Source organism: Mycteria americana, chromosome 2 (genome assembly GCF_035582795.1).
Source record: "Mycteria americana isolate JAX WOST 10 ecotype Jacksonville Zoo and Gardens chromosome 2, USCA_MyAme_1.0, whole genome shotgun sequence".
Taxonomy (NCBI): Eukaryota; Metazoa; Chordata; class Aves; order Ciconiiformes; family Ciconiidae; genus Mycteria; species Mycteria americana.
In genome coordinates this window covers 32,396,334-32,424,208 of record NC_134366.1, presented here as the reverse complement: position 1 = coordinate 32,424,208, position 27,875 = coordinate 32,396,334, and the positions used below count along the sequence as shown (strand labels likewise).

Sequence of the window (27,875 nt, the reverse complement as noted above, 5' to 3'; positions counted from 1 at the left end):
CAAAACTGAAAGATTGCATTGTTGTCAGAAGTTTGTAAGGTAGATATGCTTAAAGGCATCTAATATTTCATCCATGCCAAGAGTAATTAAAAATAAGACTTTCATGTAAATAGTCTAAATAAACATCATTACTTTTGTATTAGAAAATTTTGTTACTTTTATATTATGCCTCCCAAGATGATTGATATTAGACATTACTAAAATCTGTTTTATGTGGCAGTTGATAGTAGACTGCAGTTCTTAAAGGTGAAATTAGAAAAATGCTGTTTCAAAAGGAGAAAAAAAAGAAAGGCATTAGGTTAAATATTAATTTGAATGTCTACAATAATGGGTACATACTCTATTTAAGGAAGTCATTATTCCACTGTGTAGTCAACAAGAGTATCGATTAGAATTAATTCACTACAAAAAGTCTCCAATCATTTTTAACATAAGTTTTTCCTCTTTAACAGTACCCTGAAGCTTGTCTTTTTCGTGGTCAATTTAGCAACAAATTTGCAATTAATCATTTGTTGATTGCAATGAATGGTCTGTCGATAATATGCAGCTTACATTGCTAAAAGGGTTATACAGAGCTTTATTGTTTTCCTTTTGTCTTGGGAACACTTTGTCTAGCTGTGTTTCCTAGAATGGATTTTGAATAGATGTTTTGAAGTAACGCATGCCAGTTTTAAAAAGACACCATGGACTGCTCTGAGAGTATTAATCAAGACATGCCCTAACTTTCTTCTGGCATTACAGTATTTGGACATCTGTTCTGACTCCTTATATGTGAAGTAGGACACATTGGCATAAATGAAGGGTTTCATTATCTTAAATGTCATAACATTTGTTTGAATTACTTTGTGTAGATTTTAAATGCTGAAATTGTAATCTTGGTTTTTTATAGATTTCATTGTCCTTTCAAAAGACTATAAAAATGGAAGCCTTTTAAAAATTCCATCCATAATTCAGAAAGCATAATTTACAATTTGTGCAATAACAGTGAAATTGCTGTAGATGATACTTTAGTAATTTCAAACAGTGTAAGTATTTTTACTGAAATAAAACTAAGGGCAAAAAATGCTTCTTATTCCAGAAACAGTGCTTTTGTCACAGATAATGTATAAACGAAGGCCACTATGAAATGCCCCTTTGGGGAATGTTGACATGGATTCATTTCTTTGGAAAGTCATGGCAGCTTGAACTGCAACTTTCATTTTGTCCGAAAGAAATGTCTGTTATGTTCCAAGTTGTCCTTAAAGGAGTGTCTCAATAGTATATTTCATGCATCTGGATAGACTTTGAATACAATGTATATAGCTGAAACGAAAAGAAAGATTAAATTCTCGTCTCAGACTTTTCCAAAAGTTTGGAAACGTTACGTTTGCACTGATCTTTAAATTGCATAAGTTCTCATAGGTTTTGATTGTTCATTAGCAAAACTAACACACTAGTAAAAGTAGGATTTAACTGATTTACATTGCCCTTATTAATGCCATCTATTAACTATTAATACAAAATAGTTATAACCATTAAAACATTCTTACTCCTAGATAACTTCTGATGTCATATGGATGTGATATTTATGCTTCAGTAAAAGTTAATATTAACTACATTTGTCTTTGCTGTAATTACAAGGATTACTTATTACAAACATTGGCAAGACAAGTGTCTGCTTACTGTGCAGCAAATTTGGGAATACTAGCTTGTCATTTTGTGCTGATTACATTATTTAAGTAGCCGAGCAAAGCAGCACTTTACAAACAGGTGCTCTTTGATTTGCAAATTTATAAAAATCTGGGAGCAGCTTTCAGCCTACTGCACGGTTGGTTTTTAAGGTGAAAAGTTGAAGGGTGATTTGAGTATGCTTTCATTTAGACCAAAGATTTATTTAGAACTTCTGGCTCATGAAGCAAATTGAGTTATTGTTATCAAAAACCAGTGTGGTTCTCCATCTGTAAAATTTGTTTATAACATAACTATCTGGCTTGGAGTTCAGAGAAACTGTCCCATTCAAGGGTTTTGCAATGAAATTTTATGGACCTGACTTTGACCATGTGCTATACGTGCAAATAAAAGCATAGTTTGCCATTTCTGCATACTTATAATACCTCTCTTGCATATTCGTGGCTGCATATTCTATGGCTTATTTCAAACTGAGAGCATTATTTTAATGGATACTGGCTTCAGAGAAGAAAGAAACTAAAGAATTTATTTTCTCATTCTGCATGTCCTGCCTCTGCACTACAGCTTGCTGCACCCTAAGCTGATAGTTTGGGGAGTAACTCTGTAAACTAGATCATTAATTTGGGGAATTGTACCCCAGTATTTAGTGTAAACAACTTAGCCTGCTGGAAAACCTCATCTGTGTTGGAAATCCTGAGTAAATGGGACTTATGCAAGGAGTTTTTATGCAGATATAGAATCCTCCCAAACAATTTAAGGCTGAGAATAGGATACTGGTATAATATATTCAAAGCTACCATGAAAGCCGTAAGTTGCTAAACAACCATGACGTACTGAGCCTGTCCAGATGGTTAGGCAAAAAGCATTATGCAAGTACATACTTGGGAGGGGGAATTTTTTTGCGAGAAAATTTAAGGAATTTCTCAGTTCCACTCATCATACACTTCTCTAGACTTTTTCACCAGTCTTCTGCCAACTTGAATCTATGGCATGTGAAAGGCAACAAAAACATTTCTTTAGCCCTCTCTGAAGGATCAATGCAGCACTACTAAAGCAATTTGGACATTTTGATTTCTTGGGTTCAAAATTCTGTATGTATGAAATCATAATAAAGGGCTTTAGTGCAGTTTCCAGGGTTTCTGACCACATCAAGAACCAAATTTTTTATTTTGCTGTGAGATTGCTTAATAGTGAAGTAGTATTGCATAAACCAATAGTGAAATACAGAATTGGTAGTTTCTAAAGTTGCTGGGTGTTTTTTCCTTTTCAGCTGAAGCAAATTTTAAATTCATGTTAATTTTGTTAAAATATGCTTACAGTTCTTAATTATTAGTGAGCCGGGTACAATAAAGAGCAACCTTTTGTTGTCCCTAAATATCAACATTCTGATAATAACCTGTGACTTACTGCCTTCATACCACATAATAGAACTTCTTTGTGGAATAAATAAATATATGTAACCTCAAAGCCTTTTAATGTCCAGAGACTACAAAAATAGGTACTGCATAACCTCTGTGTGCCATACACTGGGTAGATCATCTCTGTAAAATGTTTTACATACCTAAATTATTTAGTCAAAGCAGCTAGAGAGAAAGTTTGCTCTGTTACAGGAGGAAAATATAAGTGAATCAATTTTGTAAAATTTGACTTTTCCCTCCCTGGAAGTGTTCAAGGCCAGGCTGGATGAGGCTTTGAGCAACCTGATCTAGTGGAAGGTGTCCGTGCCCATGGCAAGGGGTTTGGAACTAGATTATCTTTAAGGTCCCTTCCAACCCAAAGCATTCTATGATTCTATGATTCTGTGACTACACCTGCCATAAACACATGTTCATATTTGGACATATTTTAACACTTTGCCATATATCCAAATACTAAGTTCAGAAAAGGCTTTTTATTCTATAAGCCAGTGCACGTTTTATGTTTTTTTGGAATACAGGATCTTATTATTCATACAGAATATCTTTTTCAGCCCCTAAATGCTCAGTAAGATGACATCTAGTTCCATTTTTTAGTCTAGTTTTTATTTCAGATAGGCATTACTGCAGAGCCTAGGCTTTATTTAATTTGAGAGCAATTGATGTCAAACACTGTTTATATGAACTAATTATATTAAATTTTTGGAATAGCAGGCGTATTTCAGAGAATATTAACCCCTTATTTTTCATGGAAATACTGGTCATTGCCATGTAGTATGTGATTGGATTTTGCACTCCAGGAAGGAGTCTGCCCATTTACATTGTGTACAAGGACTACTATGCATTCACCTTTAAAGTTACAAATTTGAGTAACAGTAGCAGTAAAGCCAGTTTGTGATCAAGATGATCTGCTGGGTCTAATCTGTTCAGTCTAATACCTTTATGAACAGTTTAATTTCATTCTGTTTCTGTAGTACCCTTTTAGAGACTCGGAGAAACCACGCTGGTGGGGGTAGGCTTGGCATGAGTAACTCATATGAATCTAGCTCATCATTCTTGGAGGCTTCTCAGGTGCCCAGTTATTTTCAAACTACCTGTTAAATAGGTTTGTCTCAGTTTAATGCAAAACTCTTCTGCCATTTTCCCTATGACCTCACTCTGCTGTAAAGCAATCTGGCCCTTTTGCATTAGCTGTGAGCACTAAGGAGAACCAGGCGATGTGTAGGTACTTCCACTAGACTCTTCTGCTACTTCTTCAGAACTTGGAAGCTGTCAAAGGCTGTACATATATTTAACATGCTTAAACACCTGAAAAGAGTAGCATACCTCTCACTCTTCCTCCACAAAGACAGCATTACCCAGGGCCTACAGGCATGCTCTGCAGTTGCTGTTGTTACCTTCCCACAGCTATGTCATACTTTGACAGCCCCTTGAGGTCTAAGCTGGATCCCAAGTGCTTACTGGTACAAGGATGTGGCCTAGATCAGTGGAGGAGAAATGAGGAAGGAAGCTTGAAGGAACCTCTGTAGAAGCCTGTGTGGGAACCAGGATGCTTATACACTTTGCCAGGACAGCAAGCCAAGACTTACCACCAAATGATGGCAAAAACTGACGGCCAAAGGACAAAAAATCCTTGCAGCCATTACCCACTCAAACTGTGGACAAAAGAGTTTGCCCTCACTACATGGCACTTCCATGGCCTTGATATGTAGTAGTTTAGAGGTTACATCAGGCATTTGGCAGTGAGGACTTGATTTTCTTTCCACGTTGGAGTATTCTGCAGCTGCTCACTTAACAAGAAGCTTATGGTGTAGGTAAGATTAAAACTGCATAAAAGATTGGTAATGTAAAATTACAGAGAGCCATAATTCAAAAAAATTAAAGACTACGCTTGAGTTAACTGTGCTTCTGGACCAACAGCATTTGAGCCTAAGCAGTCCTGAATTCCATGAGAGAAAACAGAGCTTGTTCTGCCATTCCAGATATTTAACAAGTCTTTAAATAGCAGGCTGCAGAAGTAAAATAGATGAAGAAGAAACTAAGCAGCAAAAGCAAGGGGGGAAATGAATATAGTAATCATGCAACCAGTATCAATTGAACAGTATTTGGGGGAGGTGGGGGTGAAATCCCAAATAAAAACAAAGGCTTCTAGGTCAGTACATTGTTGGTAGGTGGGTGTCACATCTGAATGTCTAGCTTTATGACCCAGGTAGTTTCGGAGATGGTGGAAAGAGTAAGTGTGAGGAAGGTGTTTTCTTAGACATGATGCTTATGCTGAATACAATGAACAAATATCTTAGTCATCCACAGTCTCTCTGAACTTATCACTTCTTCATTACTGGAGATACTCAGTTGGAATATGTAGGCCAGTGCTATTGGCAGGGGCTCTCCTTCTCCTGCAGGGCAGACAAGTTGTGGTGAATTTATCAGCTCAGGGAAAAAATGGGGGGTGAAATAGAAGGGCACTGACAGTGATTCTGGAATATGATGTCAGAGAAGAAAGTTCTGGAAGAAGATTCTGGGAGAAATTCCTGAAAGGGAGAGAGTTGGTGTTAGCGATAAAGAACTGCTTGTCAAATAGTGTGGAACATACCAGTTAACTATCCCTTTTTTTAGGACAAAAAACCCCCAGGAGTTTGGCTGGTTTACCACAAATCAAATGGAGAAGATGATGAAGGTAAAGAATGTCAATGATAATGAAATTAGAAAAGGTGAACAGGGCAATCCTAAAATCTTTCCAAGGAACAAGCGTGACACAAATGAAAAACACTTCAAAATGAAAGTCTGAGATGAAGAAAACCTGTGTCTGATAGCTGTATGTCTGCTTAGTTGGGGATAAAACAGGTGAAGACAAAACAAGAAAATAAGGTAGAGGGATTCCAAAAATATTTTGATCAATGCAACACAAGAACAAGTGCAGATATTGAGCAAAAATCAAGAAAGTTGCTTTTAGGCCTATAAGAAAGAGCAAAGGGGCTATATAAAAGATGTGAGGGAGAGAATCTTAAAAAGTTTCTCGTGAATCAATGGAGAGAGAGAGAACATCTGCAGCTAAATAATCTAACATCTAGCCCTAACTTATGAGTATGTTGGGGTTTTTTATAAATCAATATTTGTTTGTCCAATAGGGATGATAATAAATAATATTCTAATGCAAAAATTTAAATTTCAAATTGAAAACATAATGAATGAGGAAAACAGTGACCTTTTTCAATTAAGAGAAAAATATTCTTTCAGACTGTAAATCAATGAGAGATGTTTGAGTGGTTTGCATACTTCTTATAAAAATAAATATCTGCTATGGAAACAAATGAATAACATAAATATGTATTAAAATTATAGGGCTCTGTTGCCAAGGCTTTGACTAACAAGTTATGGGAAGTTGCTAAGGAGAAGTCAGGTGAACATTTATTATTTGATCCCTATCAAGCAAATGAGCATATAAAATGGGTGGTGATACAAGATTTGGCTTGAACCCCAGTGAAGATTTCAGAGAACTGCTCAAACTGTTGCATTTCAGGCATAGCTTCATGAAGTTAAGAAGCTAGATGGGCTCAGCTTCTTGTATGATTAATAACAAAAGATTTCCAAACAATGATTCAGAACAGAAACTTGTCTACATGCCTTTTGGAAGAACCTTTCCAAAGAGTTTTGTTCTTTCTCTTGAGCATACTGGGAGGAGAGAGAGAGAGATCATCCTGCCAGTTTAGGCACCTAAATTAAGGGCCTAAATTTAGCCCCTGAGAATACTACTCTAATGCAAATTTAATCAAAGCTCAAAATGAAAATACCCAAAGAGCTGGTTGGGTTTTTTTATTATTTAGATATTTTGGTTTTTTTCTCCTCAGAACTGCAAAAGTGCTAGGGATGAAAGTCTAAACATTCCTTTCAAGCTAGACAGGCTCTTAGTGTAAACTTTGTTTCTGTGCTTTTTACTGAAGATATCTGTGAGCCATTGCTATGTGTTTCTGAAGAACAGCTAAAGTAACAGCCAGTTGCATTGTATTGCATTGCTTATATTGACTTTCAATCTGAGCTGTGTCCTTGATTGTGTTATGCTCAAACTCATTGCGCAGAATAATTTGGGACAATTTCAACATAGTTCTTCATCAGCAGTTATCAGAAATGCTACTAAAGGTTTACCACAGAGATCTTTTTAATATACAAGATATTTAATACACTCTCTATATGGCTGTGTTGGCTAATTGCCATGTGATCACTTTTCTTCTTCTCTTTTTAGTGACCACATAAACACTCAGCATGGATCTAGAAGAACCCTTCTCTAGTTACAGTAAATTTAGGGTGACCAAATATAAAGAAAGGAAGATGTGCTCAGTAACACAGTGTATCTTCAGCAGAGCTCATCTTGCAGGGTACATGTCCTCTGCATTGTATTGAGTCATGGGGCACAGTTTGTTTTAGTCATCTAATCTAACCTAACTGCCTTATCTCCCAGTCTTCTTTGATGGTCCTTGAATTTGATTAGTGACTTAAAAATATAGATACATAGAAATTTAGTGTCAGTTTCTGAAAACCAAAATAGCTTCTCAAAGAAAGTCCTTGAGATACTGGTACAAAGGCTTGTCTTACAGGATCCCTGGACTGGCCCCTGCACAGCTGGGACATGTGGTCACCCTATATGAACTGATCGGTAGTAAATTCTGATGAGTCAATGTGTGTACATGTCCACTAGTTGTATGTCATAGAGTTATCAATAGGGAGAACATAGGGTTGGGTTGGGTTTTTTTCACTAGCACATCTTTTCCTGCAAAATGGATTCCACTTTGTGTCTGTGTGGAACATTTCTAGTTCCAAATTATGTATATATAGCGTCAGAAACACAACAGAGATCTGACTTAAAATTAAAAGGGAAAGGGAATGTCCTTACATTTGAAGGCCTGTTCCAAATATTTTGTTACAATTTTCAGATATACCATCTTCTGGTCTTTTGCCTATCATTTATAAATACTGTGGTTACTGACGTTTCATCCTGGGTTTAGAGATATTACCTGTTTAAATGAGTATTTAAAATATGAACTGTCACTTGACTTAGTAATACATGTACAGCTGAAATGTATTTAAACATGACCATCAGAGGGCTGGCTGTCAAGAATATCACTGACAAAATGAATAACATTATCTTGACAGTTTCTGTGTTTTTCTTGGAAAACCAGGAACACAAGTTTCTCAGATTTTTTTTTTTCTCAGATTTTTTTCTTAAGAAAGTGAATTATCATTATCTTTTAGTAAAGCTGTATCAAAAAGGGCTTAAAATCTCTTCTTGCTCTGACCTTCTCAAACTATCACCTTTCTCAGATATACTGGCCCAGAATATCAGTAGAAACTAAGACAACTATAGTAACTAGTGTTTCAACAAAAAGTAATGTATTAATGACATTTTTTTGGAAGATCTCTTACTTTGTCTCTCAGGTTAATGCATGTAATTTAATCAAAAATACCTGGGAGTCAAATATGAAGTGACAGCTTGATTCAAACAAAGCAGGACCTGAAGCTTCTTGAGTACCTTTTTCTAGACTGGGATCATTGAATGGTTCAATACTAGCCATATTATTTGCTTATCTGAGACTACTGATTATTATGGGGTGGGAAATATGAAAAACAAAGGATGTATCTATGGTTTTTGCTTTTTTTGTGTATGTGCAGAAAGTGGAATGCATAATCATAAGGATGTTTGTTTATCTAGAAAACAATTTCTAGTCTTAAGCCACTACAGCAAACTTTTCTTAATCTATTTTCAATAATATTTTTTGTATGTCTGTACTATTCCACATTAATAACTGATGTGAGCTAACTGGTTGTTCAGGTTAGATTTGCATTCTGATCCAAAGATTACAGGTTGCTGAATTATCCCTTAAGCTTCCTAGCCTTGTGGATCCATTAAGCCTTAATTAAAGAAGCATCTTAGAAAAAAATAATCAGGCCATTTATATCCAAAGAAGATGCACATTGGTCATTTGTTTGTTCACCAGCATAAAAATTATTATTTAATGGAAATTTTAATCACAGCAAGCTTATAGATAGACATATATTAAATGCATTAATCTTTCTATAAGGTTATTCACAATGTATAAGGTTACTCCTCTGAAAAGACTGCTTCAGATTGCTTTCCGGTAATGCTAATACCCATTAAAAAGATGAATATATATGTGTGTAAGTCAATCATAAGGTATTAAAGAGGTGTAGCAACTTAAGCTTCTTTTCTTCTTGGCAGGTCACTTTGAGAAATGTCCTAGTTCAATTAAAATATTTTTTCCATTTCCTAGGAGTAGATTCAGATATGCTCTGTCTGTTCTCTATCTTATCTTCACTGTCAGGATTTAAAACAAACCTGAGTGAGATATAAGAAGGATACTCCAGCTACTTCAGACTCTGAACAGGTTCAAATTAAGGGTATATATATGTCTGCATGTTCATCACACATACGTCCAGGTTGAATATTTGGGAGATATAGAGGTACATTTTTAAGAGTCTGTTTACAATTTTGTAGAATTTAAACGGGCATAAACTACGTCTTGTGTTCTTCAAACACCCATTCCTTCATCTCTACTTTCAAAATGCTACAGTAGTGAGTGGAAACCAGCTAAACTACAGAGGCATACAAAAGAGAACAAGGCGTGGTAGTTTTTTTCAGATTAGATTGGTGATACTATGAAAGGAAAGTTCAGAGAAATTATCATCATCTAGGCTATTGTTATATATTGCATATGACATGTAAATGACTGTAAAAATACTGTATATCTTAAAAAAAGAAATGAAGTCTTTTAGAATAGTAGCATACAACTCAGATATCCATATAATATTCTCAGAAACACAAAATTGTCTAATTAGTTACTTAATTCTGTTTTAAATGCTCTGTATTCAGCATTACTTTGGGCACCAGCATTGATCTTGATGCAAAAGTGTTCCTGAAAAACTTCTCCATTCTTGGATGCTTTGGTGAAAAATATTACAATGCTTTACACATAAAATGAGCTTTGTGACTGAAGCATGGGTGTAGTGAAAGGTGCTTGTTTCACATTACAGTGATCTCATAAGACCGTCCTCCTCCTTTCACCTTGCAACAGGCCTGACGGCATTGTGTCTCCTCAGATTATTATTAATAAAGCTCTTGCAAATTTTAGGTATGTTTGTGTGCACTTGTGGTATGTTACTTTTAAAAATGGAAAATATTTAGATTCAGGTATAGTACTGCTGGAAAATTGTATTTCAGGCTAGCATACATATCAATTTATTAATAAAAATTCATAAATAATGCCCACAGCTGATATTAATTATAGACCAGAATCTGACTGTCAAATGACCTTTCTAAAAAAAACCTGTTCACTTGTTACCTTGCTAGGTAATATCATGAAGCATGTGAGTTGGCTTTACTGACGCCTGGGTTTTCTCTTATACATCAGTTTTATTATCAAATACAAAAATCATTTCTCATATTTTACTGGCCATCCACAATATCAGGTACCAGGAAAGGTCAGCATATTAAAGCAACAATATGCAAACAATATTTGACTCACCATGCATGCTGATATTGCTCTGTTTCTCAGTATAGTTAATTAGGTGATTTTAATATAGTTTGTGACACAAAAAAGAAATTAATTCTCCATTGGTCTATCAACAGTTGTATGCTCTAAATAGGTTCAGCTAGATGCCCTTTTTGAAATGGCTGAATGAAGTCTGCTAAAATGAATCCTATTTCAAATGTAGCTGAAACAGCTCACAATGAAGAACCCTCTGCTCTCCTCATCCAGACATACAAAACTTTTAATGGTTGTTCCTCAGGATTCAGGGATGGCATCTTCTAATTCCTGTAGCTCTTAGGAGACAGAACTTGCATTCCTACCCACTCTCAAGTTCCTGTTACTTTCAATTCTTCCAGTTGTTTTTCATTTATTTATACTAGTCTGTATGCTACTGTCTTAACAAATAAAGATGATAGACATTTTAAAAATAGAAAACTCGGTAGTTTTTCTTTTTTTCCTCTTTTCTTTTTTTCCCCCTAAAGCAAAGGATTATTTTGCTAATACGCAACCAGCATGGGCTGGTTTCAGGTTTTCCTATAGCATGGAGTTATGGTTGGGAAGAGGTCCCTGTGCTGGGCAACCTAAGGACTCTGTACGTTGGACTCAGTTACGGGTTCAAAGGAGCGATTGGGCAGCATAAACTAAAGAAAGCCTGAGCAGCTCCCCTACTTCCGAGCTTATCTGTGTGCAGTTACTAAGTTACTACTCTGGTTTACAGTCTCCATTAATAAAAATAGCCTTACAACAATTTTTGTATGAAATTGGTCTAGCATGTGCCTGTGTTGCGTTGTGCTCGTCAAAATTAACTTTGCATAGTACTTTTTTTACCTCTCAGCTCATTAAGTTAGTTGATCCGTTTTGGAGTCAGAAAATGTTCAGGCAGGGGAAAATTTTGATCAAATCAACCTTGCATGGAAACAACTGCCTGTTTGCCATCTGCAGTGGGCATTGATCCCTAGCTTGTTTGTGCCTTGCATTTGTTATGCATGAGTAAGCACATTAGCCTTTTCATTTCATTCATTAGACAGTTAGTCCTTGATTAGTGTTTCCTAGTTTCTGTCAAATATGCTACTACTCCTTTATTCACTTTGTCTTGGGTCTGTCTTTTTCTTTTGCTTCAGTGTGTAGAAAATTAACCGTTAACCACAACAGTAGTCCTTTTATTTCTTTTTCATATAGAACCGGCTAACAAATACACTTTTCTAATGTTGGCACATCTAATGGGGGATAAAGTATGAATGATGGGTCTTTCTAAAGTTAACAGAGTTATTATTTTAGTTCAGCTGGCAGGCTTTGTTTAGAAGTGTGATGTCTCAGGGTTTACTGTCAGCTTTATTTCATCTGTCTCCAAGAACTGTGGGATCACCTGGATACTTGTGAATATTTGCCTTATAAAATTGCACAGAAAAATAAATTTAAAGTAATGATGAGTGCAGTTTGAGAATATAGCACTGAAAGTTTCAGATGACAGTTTGGATGACAGGACAGAACAATAAGGAATTTTATGGCTGACACCAGTTCATTCGCTAGGGCTTTTTGCTGTCATTTCCTTATAGGACAGTAAAATGTTAAATGATAATTCCATTCTTAAAGATAATAGAAAAATAAATAAATAATGATGCGATGTGCATAAAGCAACAAACTATATACATCTTTAGAAACAACATAAGAAGATCATGAATAAAAGTGAATATTTCAATGGAGCCAATACATTTAGTGATGCCACTAAATGATTTTATTTGATCAGTGATCACAACTTTTGCCTAAAAATTCTATGCTATGCTACATCCTTATGTAGGTAGAGTGTGTGTAAAATATTATGTCTTATTTATTAGTTTCTTATTCATAATCTTAAAAGTTTATTTAAATGTTATCAATCTATCTGAACAATTTTATCTTGACATGGTATTAAAGGTCATACATTTATTTTTTCAAAGCCAGTAGACCAAACTTGAAGGTCAGACCAGTCTGTTCTGCAGAGGGTGTCCTGCTTAAGATTCTAGTAAATAAAAAATTATCATAGTGATAAAGTGTTGCAGCCATGTTTGATGTTAGTGGGTACGTATATATCTGCACAAAATGCTTACTTTCTTATTTGAGATTTATATTAACATTGACTGGTTTAAATAAAAAATATTTTAAACAAAATATTTTAATCTTGTTTAGAATCAGAAATACTGTAAAATTTAAGTAAAGTATTTAATTTTGGTTTTTCCCCCAAATGCTAATTCTCATGGTTTGAAAATAATTTAACATGTTTCTAGATATAGACTTCATACTGAATTTCATACTTCTCTCAAATTCTTAGCTTTTATAGTACCATACTCTTTTAAGTTGGTAAATAATGTCTCTTTTTTGTACATATGATAGTTGATTATAGTGATAGTTTTATTTGTAGTTTTTGTCAAACTCTATTTACATGGAAACTGGCATGAATTTACATTTCTTACTAACTGAACTAACTCTTCTTATATTTATATTCTTATATATGCAGCATTTTAAGACATAATTATAAAAACATGATCCAATGGATTTCTCTGTGTTTACTATCTCCTGCAAGAATGAAGACTTGGTAGATTTCATACTCTCACACCTCATTTAATACATACATTAAAAGATGAAAAAACTTTTTACTTTCTTAATTCCCAGTTTGTAAATTTTTAATAAATTAGTATATGAAATAAATATTACATGATCTGGAATGAGGGAAACATTATTTTCATACCTGCAAAGGAGATATGAAAATGCTGGGAAAACTGATTCTAGCATATCAGTTTCAAATATTCTATTTTCAGCAACTCGCACTACCAGAATGGTTTGATTCTTTATAAAATGTTATACACATATAAGTATTTCATATAGCTATTTCATTTCACATACACATTATTTAAATGTATTATTAGCATCATTTACTACATTTTAAAGTATTTTGAGAAAATCTATTTAATTGAGTTAACAAGTTTCTTTTTTATATTAAAAATCCATTTTTTCTCCGACATGATTTTCATACCCTGACGTATAGCAAATGGGGCATCTCCTGACATTTATTCCCATTTTCTACCAAATTTTAGAGAAAGCTATTGAATGGCCAAATGCAAATCTCAAGCTATATGCGTATAAAGTAACTCTGCTGAATCTATCACTCACCTTTACTAAAGGAATAGATCTCATAGACTTTATTTGTTATTCCAACAAGAACGAACTGTATGAATGGTCTTATTGTAAACCTTCACCAGATCTGGATGATATTTGCTGTACACAAGTGGAAGACACTTTGAGTAAATGTAACTTTCATGTCTGATTTGTGAAAAGGAATAATGGAGACTGTAATAAGTGTAATAAACTATTATGTTCAGATATATCCCATCCTTGGAACAGTGTACCTGTAAGCTTTCCGAGTGATAACCGTATTGCTCTTGTTGAAAGTGACAGTTCACAAAACGCCTTATGAAGGATATGCCTTGTTTACAGTTTCGGTCTTCTGTTTTGCAATTTTCCTGTCACGATAGATTTACGGTTTTCTTTTTCCTGTTAGGATGCTTCAATTGCCCACAGATTCCATATCATGAGAGAAAAACATCCAGAGAAGTTCAACAGTAGGTAAGAATCTAAAAATATTTGCATATGAAAAGATTCTTTCCATGTTATTAAGGTATGTTCTGTGAGGGGTTACATTTTGCACATCCTTTAAAATATTGATTCGTATAAAAGAGAGGAAATTGGTGCATTTTATATTAAGTATATGCTCCCAGACTGCTTGTAGTGTAACTGGTTTATATCTGGTATTTCAACTGAAATGAATAGCATTATAAATAAGCTGTTCTCACATGCGAAATGTTTGACTTGTAAGCCTAGCATGGACAAGATGATGCATTGTGGTATCTGAGGATCCCTGAATTGACACTTTGCCATTAGGCACTGAAGAACACTTATTAGACAGCTGCAGATGGTGATCCTTATGTTTCATTCCCACACGCACACTGGTACATTGACAGGGGGCTCTTCCATATATACTCTTAGTAAGGGCAAGTGAATGCCATTTTACACATAAATGCTTTTATCATTAAACAGCTTTGGATATGTAAAAAGTCAGGAATGAGACTTTGCATCTGTTCCTTTTGTTGCTTTTTGAATTTGCAATGTTATCTCAGAGCTTTCTGGAGATTAAAAATGTATTACAACATGTACTGTAAATTCACCTTCTTTCAATATCTGATTTGTTGAGTAGATAATATTCATAATGCAATGCTTATGTTTGTCTCTTCTTATTTAGGTAATTTAGCACATAAGTTGTGGTGGGTAAAAGCAACATTTCAGAAACTAACATTTAAAGGCACATGGGGAGAGGAAAGTAAGATACAAAGTTATTGGGAATAAACAGGAACTGTGAGCCTACCCATAGACTTTTTTTAGTTTTCCATGGGAGTGACCTGGAAAGTCTTGTGTAGATGCAAATCTTCATAGACCTTAGGGTGATAAAATATGCTGTTTGTGCTGTCGTCTTAGAGCTGTACAGAATGATGTTTGAATAAGTTTGAATATTATCTAACTTCTTGCTGTTTTCATGTTGAAAGTGTAAATTTTACATTTAACAGTCAGAGGTGGGGGCTTTTTTCTTAAACACTCAATCTGTTTAGGATCTATGCAATGCCATACTATGACCCTGAGTATATGTTTCTTTTTAAGTTCCACAGTAAATATTTATTTTGTATGACCTCTTCCTACCTCCAATGCTTCTCATTCTGAAAGAATTACTCTATGAAAAGATCTGAACTCAAGCTTGATCTGCACGTCCCAATGTATTATACTCGTTCAGCAGGACTAGAGATATTGGACATTTAGCAAATGCAGATATTCTAGGCCCTGAAGATGAAGCTAGTTTATCAGTGGTCTTTCTGCGTATTTTCAGCAGTTGGCAATTATAATTTATAAAAAGCTCAGCTAATAACATGAGTTTCAGATCAGATTTCATGTCACAATAAATCATATGCCATTAATAACATCTGCTAGCAGACTCACCTTGAAATTCATCTATATTTTAAGGAACCTGATGTTTCTAACATTATCTTAAGGAAATTAATTACAAAAATATATAGTTCCAGTCCCTACGTGCTTTGGTACTGCGATATTGAAAGAACTCAAGAAAAGCAATGATTCTCTGGGTATTGAAAGACTATTCAGAAAGATTATGCCTTTCTAAAAAAGAATGTAAAGACTTCAGCAACGTATTGTAATAGAGACTGATGTTTTAAAATGTTTCTGCTTTTGTGTAGTGAGAAAAAAATGCAGATTTCTATTTTTGTTGAATAGAATTTTCCAAGTGATGTTAGTTCACAAATAGTTTGTTCCACTAACAGTAATTTACATGTGGCAACACTCCATAATATGTTGCAACAGCGTTTTCCTGCAGTGTGTGAAAATAAACCCCTTTTTTAGATGTCTGCTAAACCACAAGACTTTATTCACCAGAGTGTGGAATTTTCTGTGCAATGTAAATTATTTAGGATCAGCAAGTCCAGCTCAAGTCAGATTCATAGTGGGCTCCATGGTTAATAACACTTACTCATTTGAAAATCCTACATTGTCACGTGTGAATATCTCCATGATTTAAAAAATCGATTCTTTTGTGGTTTTATGTTAGTTTTCTCTAGCCTGATTTTCCAAGGTTTTGAGCTCCCACAGCTATCATTCAGTTTTGTAAAGCAGGTCCTTGCACTGAAGTTCTACTCTGAAAATGAATACGTAAAAAGTTTCCTCACTGAAGAGAAACTTCAAGTTTATGCTGTGTGCAGAGGTCCTTTGAAACCCAAAGGTGTTGTATTTGCTTCAGTGAAGTAAGTTAGGTTAAGTTTTCGGTTGAAGAATCTTTTGCTTTAAATCCTGGTAATGATCCTCAGATTCCTGAGGACATTTCCTTGATACTCTGATCCCAAGTTTCATGTGTAATTAGAGCATACCAATAGGGAAATTCCCGACACATTTTACTTGTGTGGGAAAGCAGAATCCTTCTGTACTTGCATACCTTCTCAAAATGAAGATGAGAGCATATCATCAAAGGACTTTTTAATGACTACTAGCCAATATTGTAGAATGCTTTGGAAGTAGGTGGCTAATTATTAGGAACTCTGACACATTTTGAAACTGTTCAGACTTATTAAAAATAGAAAGAAATAACTTAAGGTGTGGATTTCTAAACAGCTTACAGATACTTAAACATTTAGGTCTTTGGAAAATCTCAGATTAAGTATGTGTAAATACTCATGAATTAAAAATCTACATTATCTGTTGTTTCTTAAATCTTCAAATGACTTAGCAGCTACCTTGTGACATTTCTTTTCAATGAAGCACCTGTTTGTTTCAGATTCTTATTGAAATAAAGTCCCTTTGTCAAAAGAGTCTGCTGCGTTCAGAAGCTTAAATTTCACTGAAAAACGCTTAATGCGTGCCTTAATCACTTGAAAATGTTATACTTGTAAGCTGCAATATGGAATGGCTCCATATTGTTTTCCAAATAAGGTTTAGCATAAATGTCTAACAGTGATTTTAAAATATTCATTACTTGTTCCTAAAAATGGATCTGCAAGAGAAAATCTTTCTTCTGGTGATGGTCAAATAGGAAAGAATGTAAGTGAGAACACAGTAGCATCCCCACCTCTGTCAAAAGAATGAATCCTAATATGCCATTTTAAGTAATCGTATCTTCAGATCATTAGCACACATTATCAGAAACCAGTACTGACATTACATTAAGATTTAAATGTGTTCATAAAATCCAGAATCTCAGCTGTCACATTAGCCACTCTACAGGTCTGAAGTGCTGAGAACCCTGTGCTTGAGAAAGCAGGGTTCACTTCCCAGCATCTCCTGCTTAAGAGGAGGGTCACATTTTCTGATTTCAGTGTGGAAGGGCTGAGTTAACCCCAGGGGGAAGACAACTTGCAAAAGACAGCATTTCAAGTAACAGTATCATTAAACTAGGACATACTGTTGAAATAACAATTCAGTTAGGCCAAAATGCCCTGCAGGGAGATCTGTGTAAACATCATAGATTCGATGCTGGAAATAACAGATGTATGAGTTATGTGACTGGAATATACACAGGGAAACAAAGAATACATTCAACAAAAAATAATTCAAGTTCGTATTAACTATTCTAAAATAATATTCAGTTAAATTAGGCACTCTAATTTGACTCTCCAGCATAAAAAATTAAAATATTTCTCATAAAAATATTCTCATAAAATATCTCATAAAAAATATTTCTTAGTCTCAGTAAACTAAAGTAGGATTTATAAATTGCATTTACAGTCTTAAGTACATCATCTTGGAGATCTTCAAACATCAGTCAATTTTCCTCTTTTATGAAGAAGAAATCCTACAGTAGAAAAAGATCATATTCCTAATAACTCAGTCTGTATCATGTTCTTGACCATGTACTTTTGAGATTCCCTTTCAGCTTGCTTAATTATGCTTTTATTTAGTGCCAATAGCTATGCCCTTAATCTGCCAGGCAATTTTTAAGTAATAGAAAGTACTGATTTACTTTATGCAAGTGATGTCCAAGAGAATAAGTGTTCGTTTAATGAATATGGGTGAAGGAAGTTACTCTTTTGTTTTGACTTACATGTTATGTGACATTGGTTTAATCTGGAAAAGCCACAGAAAGAAAAGGTGGGAGAAATGGCAGGTAAACGAATCTTTAGCAAGTTCTTCCATGTGTCCCAACTTGAGTACTGCACTGTACAATGTAGTCATCATAGTATCGTAACTTGACTGATCTCAAGAAAAAAAGAAAAAGACCTGTCATGCAAACACAGATTTCTAATCCAACCTGGCAGTAAAGAAGTCAGAACACAGTTACTCCACTTGAATATTGGAGATTCCCCAAATCACTTGCTGTTGAAAGCAAGTACTAGTTCCAGTTTGGTGACTGAATGCCACAAATTAAAAAAGATCAGTGTAACCTTTCTCCTTATTTTTGCATAAGGCAACCTCAGTTTAAAAGCAAAATCATTTATCACGGAGTGAATAAAATGCTCCATTCTCAGATGTACTTAGCCTTTGTTTTAAAGTGGCTTATTTTAGCTTTGAATCCAAAAGCCAAAATGTTTCATTTTGAATAGAACAAAACTATTTTGATATTTTCATTATTCTTCCAGTTTTTCAGCTTAAGTGATGGAGTCTCTTGGGTCGAATCACAACTGCATATTTGCAGTGAATATACTAATCATCAACACAAAATTCCTAACTTGAATTGCAGACATTTCAGTCTCTTTCCTTCAAGCTCTCCTCCCTTTCTGGTTGTGACTGAGCTGAGTACGCTTAAAAAGAAGACACTGGCCCCACAGAGAGGCCAGATTGCAGACATCTGTTACCTGTCCCATTGAACCCACAGGTTTCTTTTCATAAAAGGATAAGACTCCAGGGAACAATACCTCTGAACTCAGGCAGTATTACTGCAACTGTAGTCATCAGAAGAAGCAACACAAGGCGAAAATATTTATGATAGTGTGTGAAATATTTTCACATGAGCAAGAGATGGCTTGCAGTTAGGCGGCTTACTCTGCCTAGCTCTTGGTTGTAACGTTTATAGACAGAAAGGGGAAAAAAAAAAGAATCAACAAGTTCTTTTGTCAGACTTCAAATATGTAGTAGCTCATCTTTAGAAAAAAATGCCTGAAGTGTATAATGAATGCTTGAGTTTACTGAGCTGGGACAAAAGAAGATACTTGGAGTATAATGCTGATTCAGCCTACGTCTGTTGTCTAGAGAGCAAAGTGACAGCAGTCTGCATCTGCAGTATCTGCACCTCTCTCCGATACAGGATTTCACATTTTTATCATTTCTCTAGAAAGTGAGAATGGGCTAAGGCCCTCTGCTTGAGAGACTTCTTACCCTGTTAAACATTATTCTGTAGTGGCTATCTGGGAGGCTGGTCTGGTTGGGGAACCTTAGGTTCAGACTCATGAGGACTAGAGGCAGTGGGCTGTATAAAAGATGTTCTAAGTGGACATCCCTATGTCCTGAGCATCCCCTGTGATTTCAAAGTACATCTTTGAAAGCAGTGCGCCTTATCCGACCCTAAGCAGAGCAGTGGGTTTATGTTTGTATTCTCAGGGTCCTCAGCTGCCAAAGTCACTACTGCAGGACTAAAATGGGGTCAGGTTTTGTCCTGTTATAGTGGTAAAGGCTATCTGTTTATGGGGCACTTCCATTGGAGGGGTTGTGAAACACCTGCCATTCTGCACTTCTAAAAACAAACAAGTAACTGAAATACGTACTATTAATATTAACAAGATAAGGGAATGTTTTTTCCTTTAAGGAAAGTTACGTGTTTTAAAGATACGTAATGATACCCAGTTGTTAAAGAAACAGTTGCTTTAGAAATTGTCAAGTAAAATGTATAGCTGTGTTAAAGGGTGAAAATCATTGCATTGTCTAGCAGGAAGGATTGTTTAACATGGTGCACAATCATATAGAGGGATTGGCCCAGCATGCATTGTGCAGGTAACAAACTGTTCATTCACAACAGGTCTATCCATATGCTATAGGCCAAGGTCAATAAAATCTAATTTTCTTCAGCTGATGTCAGGCTGGTAAAGGAATTTATTGAAGATGATGTTTCATTACTCAGAGTAGGTCATTGAACCTTTCCTATGGATTGAAGTGCCTATTGGATGTTCTACACATTCTTTAATTAATTAAAACTACTGCCTTTCATTTCAATACATTAAAGGCAAACTTAACTATATAGGAATTAAATCTCGGTCTCTTTCACTGTTTAGTCACACCATTTGAAATAACAATAACGCAATGATAGAAAAAGGTTTCTGACTACTTGCATTTGTAGTAAATTCACATGTGAAGGGAGTCTATAATAGATATGAGAAACACTGTAACGAAACTACTAAACTACATCTTGCTATTTATTGCTTGCTTATAAAGTATGGCCAGGTATTTCTATACAAATGAATAAGGATATTTTCCCTGATTTTCATGAGCACACACTGAATAAAATGCATCATGATACAATTGGTTTTTATCAAATATTGCTTGCTTTTTTTTCGGGGGACGACTTAATTTTATAGTCAGAACTAGTGAATACTAACAATGTAAATTTGCAGCTGATTTTCACACTTCATTTTGGATCAATTAATCTTCAAATCTCTGCAGCAAATGGCAAATCCTTACATAAGTTTCATGTGGATATGTTTCATGTTTACAACAGATGCTGGGCTTTATAAACAGTTAAGCAGCAGCCATTTCTAATATATATCGCAAAACCAACAAAACCTTCTTTCAAAATCCAGTCAAGATTGCTAAGTGGCCACAGCGCACTTACGTATAATATTATTGACAATATCCAAGCCATTAAAAGCAATGAAATGAATTGTTAAGGAATAAATTTTACACTTCCTATTTAATAAACATAAACACATTATTCTTTAGTACAAAGAAATTAAAATTTAATCACAACATGAAAACCTTTACTCTGAACTGAGGGTGCTTTATGGGACTTTTTTTTTTTTTAATCCTTTAATTCCAGTAATTAAGCCCCTATTTTTAGAGAATGTTGTTATCCAGGCATATACTGCAGTACCCATAGATAATGAGGAGAGCCCAAATACTCCTTTAGTACAGCATAGACTGATACGATACACAGCACGTGCCTTTACTTACCTTGTACCTTAAGTCATGAGAAATTGGGTCCTAGATTTGCTTCAGATCCAGAATCTTACAACTAATATACCCCAGGCTTCCAACTCTAGACTCTGAAATTGCAAATTAGTTTGTGTCATAATAGAGAGACTTAGGTAATTGGAAAAAAAATTTTTAAAAAATTAGCCAATCCTCCTAGCCCTATTTTAGTACAACTGTTCAAAATTCATTTTAATAATTACCTGAAAAGTAATCCTTTCAACCAATATGCCAGCCCCTGATTAAATAACCCATAGTTCTTATCTTTGCACTGAAGTGATTTTAAGTACTTAATGTATCTAATAAAGAGCCTGTGTCACCATCTCCATCACTTCAGATAACATTTTCCATTTTCCTCTTTATTCTGTTTGAATGTAGTTTGCCTAGCTCGTGTCTATGTATTTTCATGTAAATAATCAGACTGCTTTCTCATCTGATTTCAAGTCTCTTATTTTTATTGCAACGAGTTGCATAGCCCTTTCTAAGAAATGTGCAAAGCTGGAAGTATTTCCAAACTTATAGTATGTAGTAAAGTATAATTTGTGTACTGTACAAAATAAGATCAATCCTGTGGATATCCCTCAAGTAAAGTATGGAATCTCTTTAGCATCAATGTACCCAAATTGTATTTACTATTTTTATTTTTATATTTAATTGTATTTTCTTTTTATATTTTTTTTTTATTTTTATATTTTATATGACATGCTTATACCCAAAATATTGATTTTTTCATTATCTTTGTGTGTGTGTGTTTGTGTGTGTGTGTGTGTGTGTGAAATCGCTACACATTTTTAAATAGATTATCAGAAGAAAGTACAAAATAAAAAACATCACCAGAGAAATATATTGGCTGACTTGGTGATTTAAAGGGAATGGCTGTTGCTTATTCTGATATGTGACACTACTACTGTTGAAGCCTAGTTTAGCTAAAAGATAAAAGTAGTTTAAAGTGATATTGCCTGTCTTTCCCTCAGCGCACTTCATAGTCTGCCTAACGGGAGATCTGATGTGTTTTGGGAATACTGTTTTGGTCCTTTACATCTTTTGAGACTAAATCGTATAATTTCTTATATTCTTACGCTTCCTAAGAGAGGCTTACTCATATCAGGATATTTCCATGTACTAGCATGGCACTGCAAGAACACCTCTCTGGCTTCTCTTGTAACTGTATTGCTGAACGATTGGCGACTATTGATCTACATCCGCTTCTGAAGTAGAAGATTAACGGATGTTCATTTGCTATCTCAGCAGTGGTCAGAGTGCTACTATCCTGCTTTCAACTTTTTCCTTTGTCAGACAGAGAAATTGTGGGAATTTAAAAAATATTGCTACCCTGGTCCAACAAAAACTGTTCATGTTTATTTAGGACTCTACTCTGCACCTCAGGAAATACACATTGTATGTATGTTACCTGTCTCTGTTGAGTGCTCTGTGATGTTCAGCTCTGGCTTGGGTAAAAGGATTCAGATCAACATCAGGATCATAAGGAATGTGGCAGATTGTTGGCTAAAGGATCAGAATCACCCCTCTTCCAGCTCAAAAGGCCCAGGAGGACTCTCGGGAAACTGTCGAGACAGGATACAAGACAGGCAAAGAAACATATGGGGAACAATCTTAATTTTTGTATTGTTTCTCAAAGTTTTAGTGAACAGTAATTACAGAATTCTGAATTCATGTACTGATCAGTGATTGCTAGGATGAGCCAGATGCTTGTGGTATGTTCATATGCCATAGCATAAAATGGATCACAATAGAAAAAGCAGAAAATCATTGGACATAAAAACTGTTACCTAGTAATTACTTGGAATTTATTAAGCTTGGAAAGTTTTCAAATTATATCCAGTTTCAATCCCTGGAAGTGTGCTTAGATAAGCCAACAATTAATATGGTTCCTTAGGTTAAGAAATTAAGACAGTATTTTAACATCATATTGAATTTACATTAAATTGTTTTCCTGATGTACCTAAAATTCAGGACCAGGGTATCATTTGAATCCACGTGATGTAGGTAGATGTGGTAAAAGCTGCCTAGGATTTTGATTTAGTAGTCAGAGGAAGAGGCTGCCTGTTAGATTTGCCATTTTTTGTTCAAGTTCGATTTAGGGAACAGCTGCAAGTAATATGGTTTCCTGGTTCTTGAGAAGCTTTCAGTTATGCTTTTTTAATAAAGATTTGTCCATATGAGGAACAGCAAGGTCTGTTAACCTTTCTTGCAGCATGCTATTTCTGAGCCAATTATGAAGATGTCTAAAGGCATCGAATGCTCTTTAGAACAGTAACTTGTGATTTGGGAGTATAATGGCCAGCTGAAGAACTTTCTCTGTGGTTAGAATATTTGTGCTCACAATATATTAAAAACAAGGGCAGTACTGATTTTTTTATGAGCTAAAATACTTCTTGGATTTTTTTCTTTTAGTTATGATGATATATTAATAACTACAGTAGCAGCAGAAGTAGCAGAAGATTCTTAAGTGATTTGGATTTTGATAGTAAAGCCTTGAAGGCTGTGTTAAGCTGTCAATCTAGTTCTTTATCAAGATTTTGTTGATGTACAAAGAAAAAAAGTGTGTTAATCAAAGAAATATGTTCTTCTTGCTGGAATGAGGCAGCTGACAACTCATTCTGAATGAAATCTTCAATATGTTTAGCTGCTTTGATTTCATAGAGAATTGCAGCGTGAATGTTCTGTGAAAGTGATTTGGGAACTTGAATTTAATTGTCACATTGTTGTGGACTTTTAAAAATTAAACCTGAGTGGATTGACCTAACTATGCAGGGCTTATGCTTCAAAAAAACCCTTGCAGTAGCAAAGCTGCACAGCAGCCAGGCCACTGCAGCCACGGGACTATTTTTATACTGGCTTCATAGTGAGGGCACTCAACCAGGAAGAGGGAGATTGGGGTTCTGTTCCCCCCTCCTGACAAGGAGCAATCAAACACACTCTTACTTACTTGGAAAGCGTTTTAATCACTAAACAACAAAATAGCAGCTGGACTACAATGTAACTACAAATGCCATAGTTCACAACTATGGCAGAAACACAGAAAACAAGTAAGCAGGTGGGAATTTGACTCTTTCACCAGGTTGCCAGGGCACTAACCCTGTGAATAGGCATTTTTGTATTATTTAAAGTCTGGTAAAAGACTACGTTTTTAATCATGTGGCTTACATTACTAACAACATTTATCTACTACTTTATTCACATAAACAAAATAAATATCATGGAAACTGGACGCACCTGTTACAAAGGTGGTGGTTTATGTGTAGCATGCTAGTATCTGCATAGCAGAGTGAGAGATTCTCAACTGCTTTTGTTAAATCTAGAATAAGAAAGCACAGACACTAAAGTATTTGCAGTCTGGCATATTGCATAAGCGCATACAGCCTTCCTCCTGCCAAAGCTCCTTTGACATCACCTACAACGCCCAAAGACACTAAAATTGTAGGATAAGGGCATATGGCCATGATGCAGAGCAGTCCCTGTTGGAGAGACATATTAGGCAGAGTCAGCAAGCACTGCCAAAGAGAGAACTACTTAAAGTTACAGAAAGAAGATGCCTGTCAGGGCTAATCTGAACGTGCTCTGGCTCTGCCAGTTTCTCAATATCATTCATGGACAGTGACAGCTGACCTCCTGCATAAGAAACTGCAGGTCGTCTTCTAAGCTGGATAGCACTGCATGGTCTGCATGGAGCACACCACCACGTGTTCTTCTGTGGTCTAGAGTAGATTTAGACTACCTCAAGCACAAAGCAATACCTTATGGCTGTCTTGCTTGTGTTTCCAGAGCCATCTCAGCCCTAGCTCTGCAATTTGCACAGTGGAGATGTGGCTGAAGTATGGGATAAAACATGTGCGGTGTTTTATCCTATATGGCGTTTTGAGTACGCTGGATCACAAGCTAGTGGTCACTACTCTCCCACATTATACCAGCTTCCTGATCCTTACCAAATGTTTTTAGCTGTCTCAAGTGAAAGAAGTTTTTGGGATGAAATTTTAATTTTAAGTCTGTTCTTGCTAAAAGGCACATTCATCTTTTGCTTACTTTTTCCTTCCTCTGTCATCTTATGACTTCTCTTGTTTCTCTTTCTGCTTTTGACTCCTTTTTGCCTTGCCTCTTCTGACTTTACTTTGTTCCTTCACCTTATAAAATAATCAAGGATACAGATTTCAACAAAACTATACTCTTGGTTAAGAAGGATTTCAATTTTTATTATAAAGCTAAATTAAGAGCTGCTTAATGCTCATGGTTTAGTGTTTTAATAAAAAAGGAAACGGAGAAGCTGACAGAGCAAGAGGGAAGTGCTTTTCAGCCATGTCTCTTACTTGAAGTCTTAAGTGTTGCTTTGTTTGGTCTATTTATTATTTTTTCTGAAGTTTTTGTTATATAATGTCTATCTTTTTCATAACACTTTTCCTCTCTATGAAATTACAAGGTGGTGTACAACTGCATGTGCTGTACACTTCTACCAGAATACTCTTCGACACTGTAAAGCTAAGTAATCAAACCATGAGTGTGCCAACTTAGTGCCCTGAACTGGTAGCAGTGTAAAACCTGTAGCCTGGAAGAGGACATACTCAGTTTCTGTGCCAAGATTTTGGTGTACAGTGTGAAGTCTGAGAGCTAGAGATAGAATCTTTTTTTTAAAGCATACAGAACTGAAAGCCCAGTGCATCCTGTAAAAAATGGGAAAGTGACATTAAGGTTTAGAGGAGTGTTCCTTCCTCGCTAAAGGCTGTTCAGAAGTATAAGGCAAAGTATCAATGCCACTGCAGGCTAAATAACTGTTATCCTATTTTTCTAGAATTGATCACTTTTATGCTTTTTTGAGCATGCTCTGAAATACCTAACTGAATATTATCTTGTTCTGTTCTCCAAGAATTTAGATTTGGGAATAAGCCCAAACCTGTTGGAAAAAATTTAGTGCTAATAGGTCAGCCAGTGTTTCACTGACATCCTGATCTATCTGAGCTTTTATATTTTTCATCTTTTATTACAAGGCATGCTTTTGATCTTCACATTTATAAGTTAAAAAATTCAGAGAGGTAGAGTTTATCATAAAAACATTGAGTTTATTGTTTGTTTCATTAACTCAAGTACTGTCTTGTACATTAAAATTAAGTAACCTTCCAATACTTCAGACTGATTGTCTTATTTTACAGAGTACTAGTAATGTCCCATGTATAATATCACAGAATATTGGACGTTTTTGATGGCTGGATATACCTTACCCACAAGCCACAGGAGGTCAACACTTAACTGTATCAGATAATACTTAAGGAAAATCAGTATCTTTATAGCTGAGCCTTTTCCTCACAAAGAACGTAAATGTTACTGATAACCAGAATGACAGTTTTATGAATGAAATAATTATTGACTCTCATGACCAGTTTGATCCATCTTTCTGATGACAAGTCGCATAGGATTTTTTAAATTTTCTGTGTGGACAGAATATTCAAACTTTTATGACAGCTCAGGACTTGATATTTTTATGACTTGTATCCAGTCTCATAGGATAGAAAAAAAGAATTATGTAGCACATGGAAAGAACAGAAACCTGAGTTCTTTACCTTATGAAATTCTGGATTGCCTATGAGGGCAAAGTATCCTGCTTTCTGGAAGGAGATAAAGATACGTAGCTAGTGAAGCTCCCTCAGATGATAGTGCTGGGCAGGAATTCATTTCCCTGATGTGAGAACATTTTTCCTTTTTAAAGAGAAATTTAATTTGGATTAAAAAATCAGAACCTTCCTCAGTGACAGAAAGGGAGCTTCGCCTCTCCTGCAGTTGCTGCTATCCTCAGAGCTGCAGTGCTTGCGTGAAGTGAGAGAGTCCCAGCTTCAACATCCTGACAAAGACTCCCCTTCTCCCTCTGTGCTTCTTAAGTAAAGTACAAGTTGCCTTAATACTAAGTCAGCCTCTGAGAGAGGGTTTGGGGGTTGGTTTGTTTGTTTAAGTCTGCCGTGGGGAATGTTTATTGATACAAGGTAGACCACCTGGACAGCTTGAAACTGGTGGATACAGTACAAGTCCGTCCAAGGGACTTCTTCATTCTGCTGTCCTGCTGCCAGGGTGAAAACTTTAGCAGGTAACATTGACAACTGGTAACACTGAAAACGGTGGCTAGAGTTGCGAAGATAAGAGCACTTGCCTGAGATGCTGGAAATTAAGTTCAAGCCTTTAGTGCAAATATACACACAAACTGTGCTGCCTAAAGCCCAGGTGATGTGCATCGACTCACCAGAGACAGTTAATAAGGGGTAGCTAAGTATGTTTTTATATGTAGCTTTAAGCTGGTATTCCATCTGTTAGCTAACAACTCTTTCTAGATGAAAATTCCATTAAAATTGGCTTCATTTTATGTAGTTTTTGATTTCAGTGAATAATATAGCCTAATCAAAGATAGCTAAAAATAATCTGGGTTAGCTCTACATGGAAGTCATAATATGTATCCTGAGAGGGGAAAAAAAACAAAGGCAACAACCCGCACCATAGTTTTTGACTGCAATAACCAGTGAAAGAAAATCTTTATTTACTGGTGAGCCCGATAGGA

General features: G+C 35.5%; 1 protein-coding gene across 6 annotated transcripts in view; it reads left to right on the top strand.

Annotated features, from left to right (window-relative positions):
- DGKB (diacylglycerol kinase beta) overlaps nt 1-27,875 on the top strand; it is a 327,466-nt gene that overhangs the window by 173,320 nt on the left and 126,271 nt on the right. For all 6 annotated transcript variants that reach the window (XM_075495543.1, XM_075495545.1, XM_075495547.1 and 3 more), the window contains one exon: nt 14,160-14,224. In XM_075495543.1, coding sequence (XP_075351658.1) covers nt 14,160-14,224 — 65 coding nt within the window. The remainder of the gene's footprint in view (nt 1-14,159; nt 14,225-27,875) is intronic.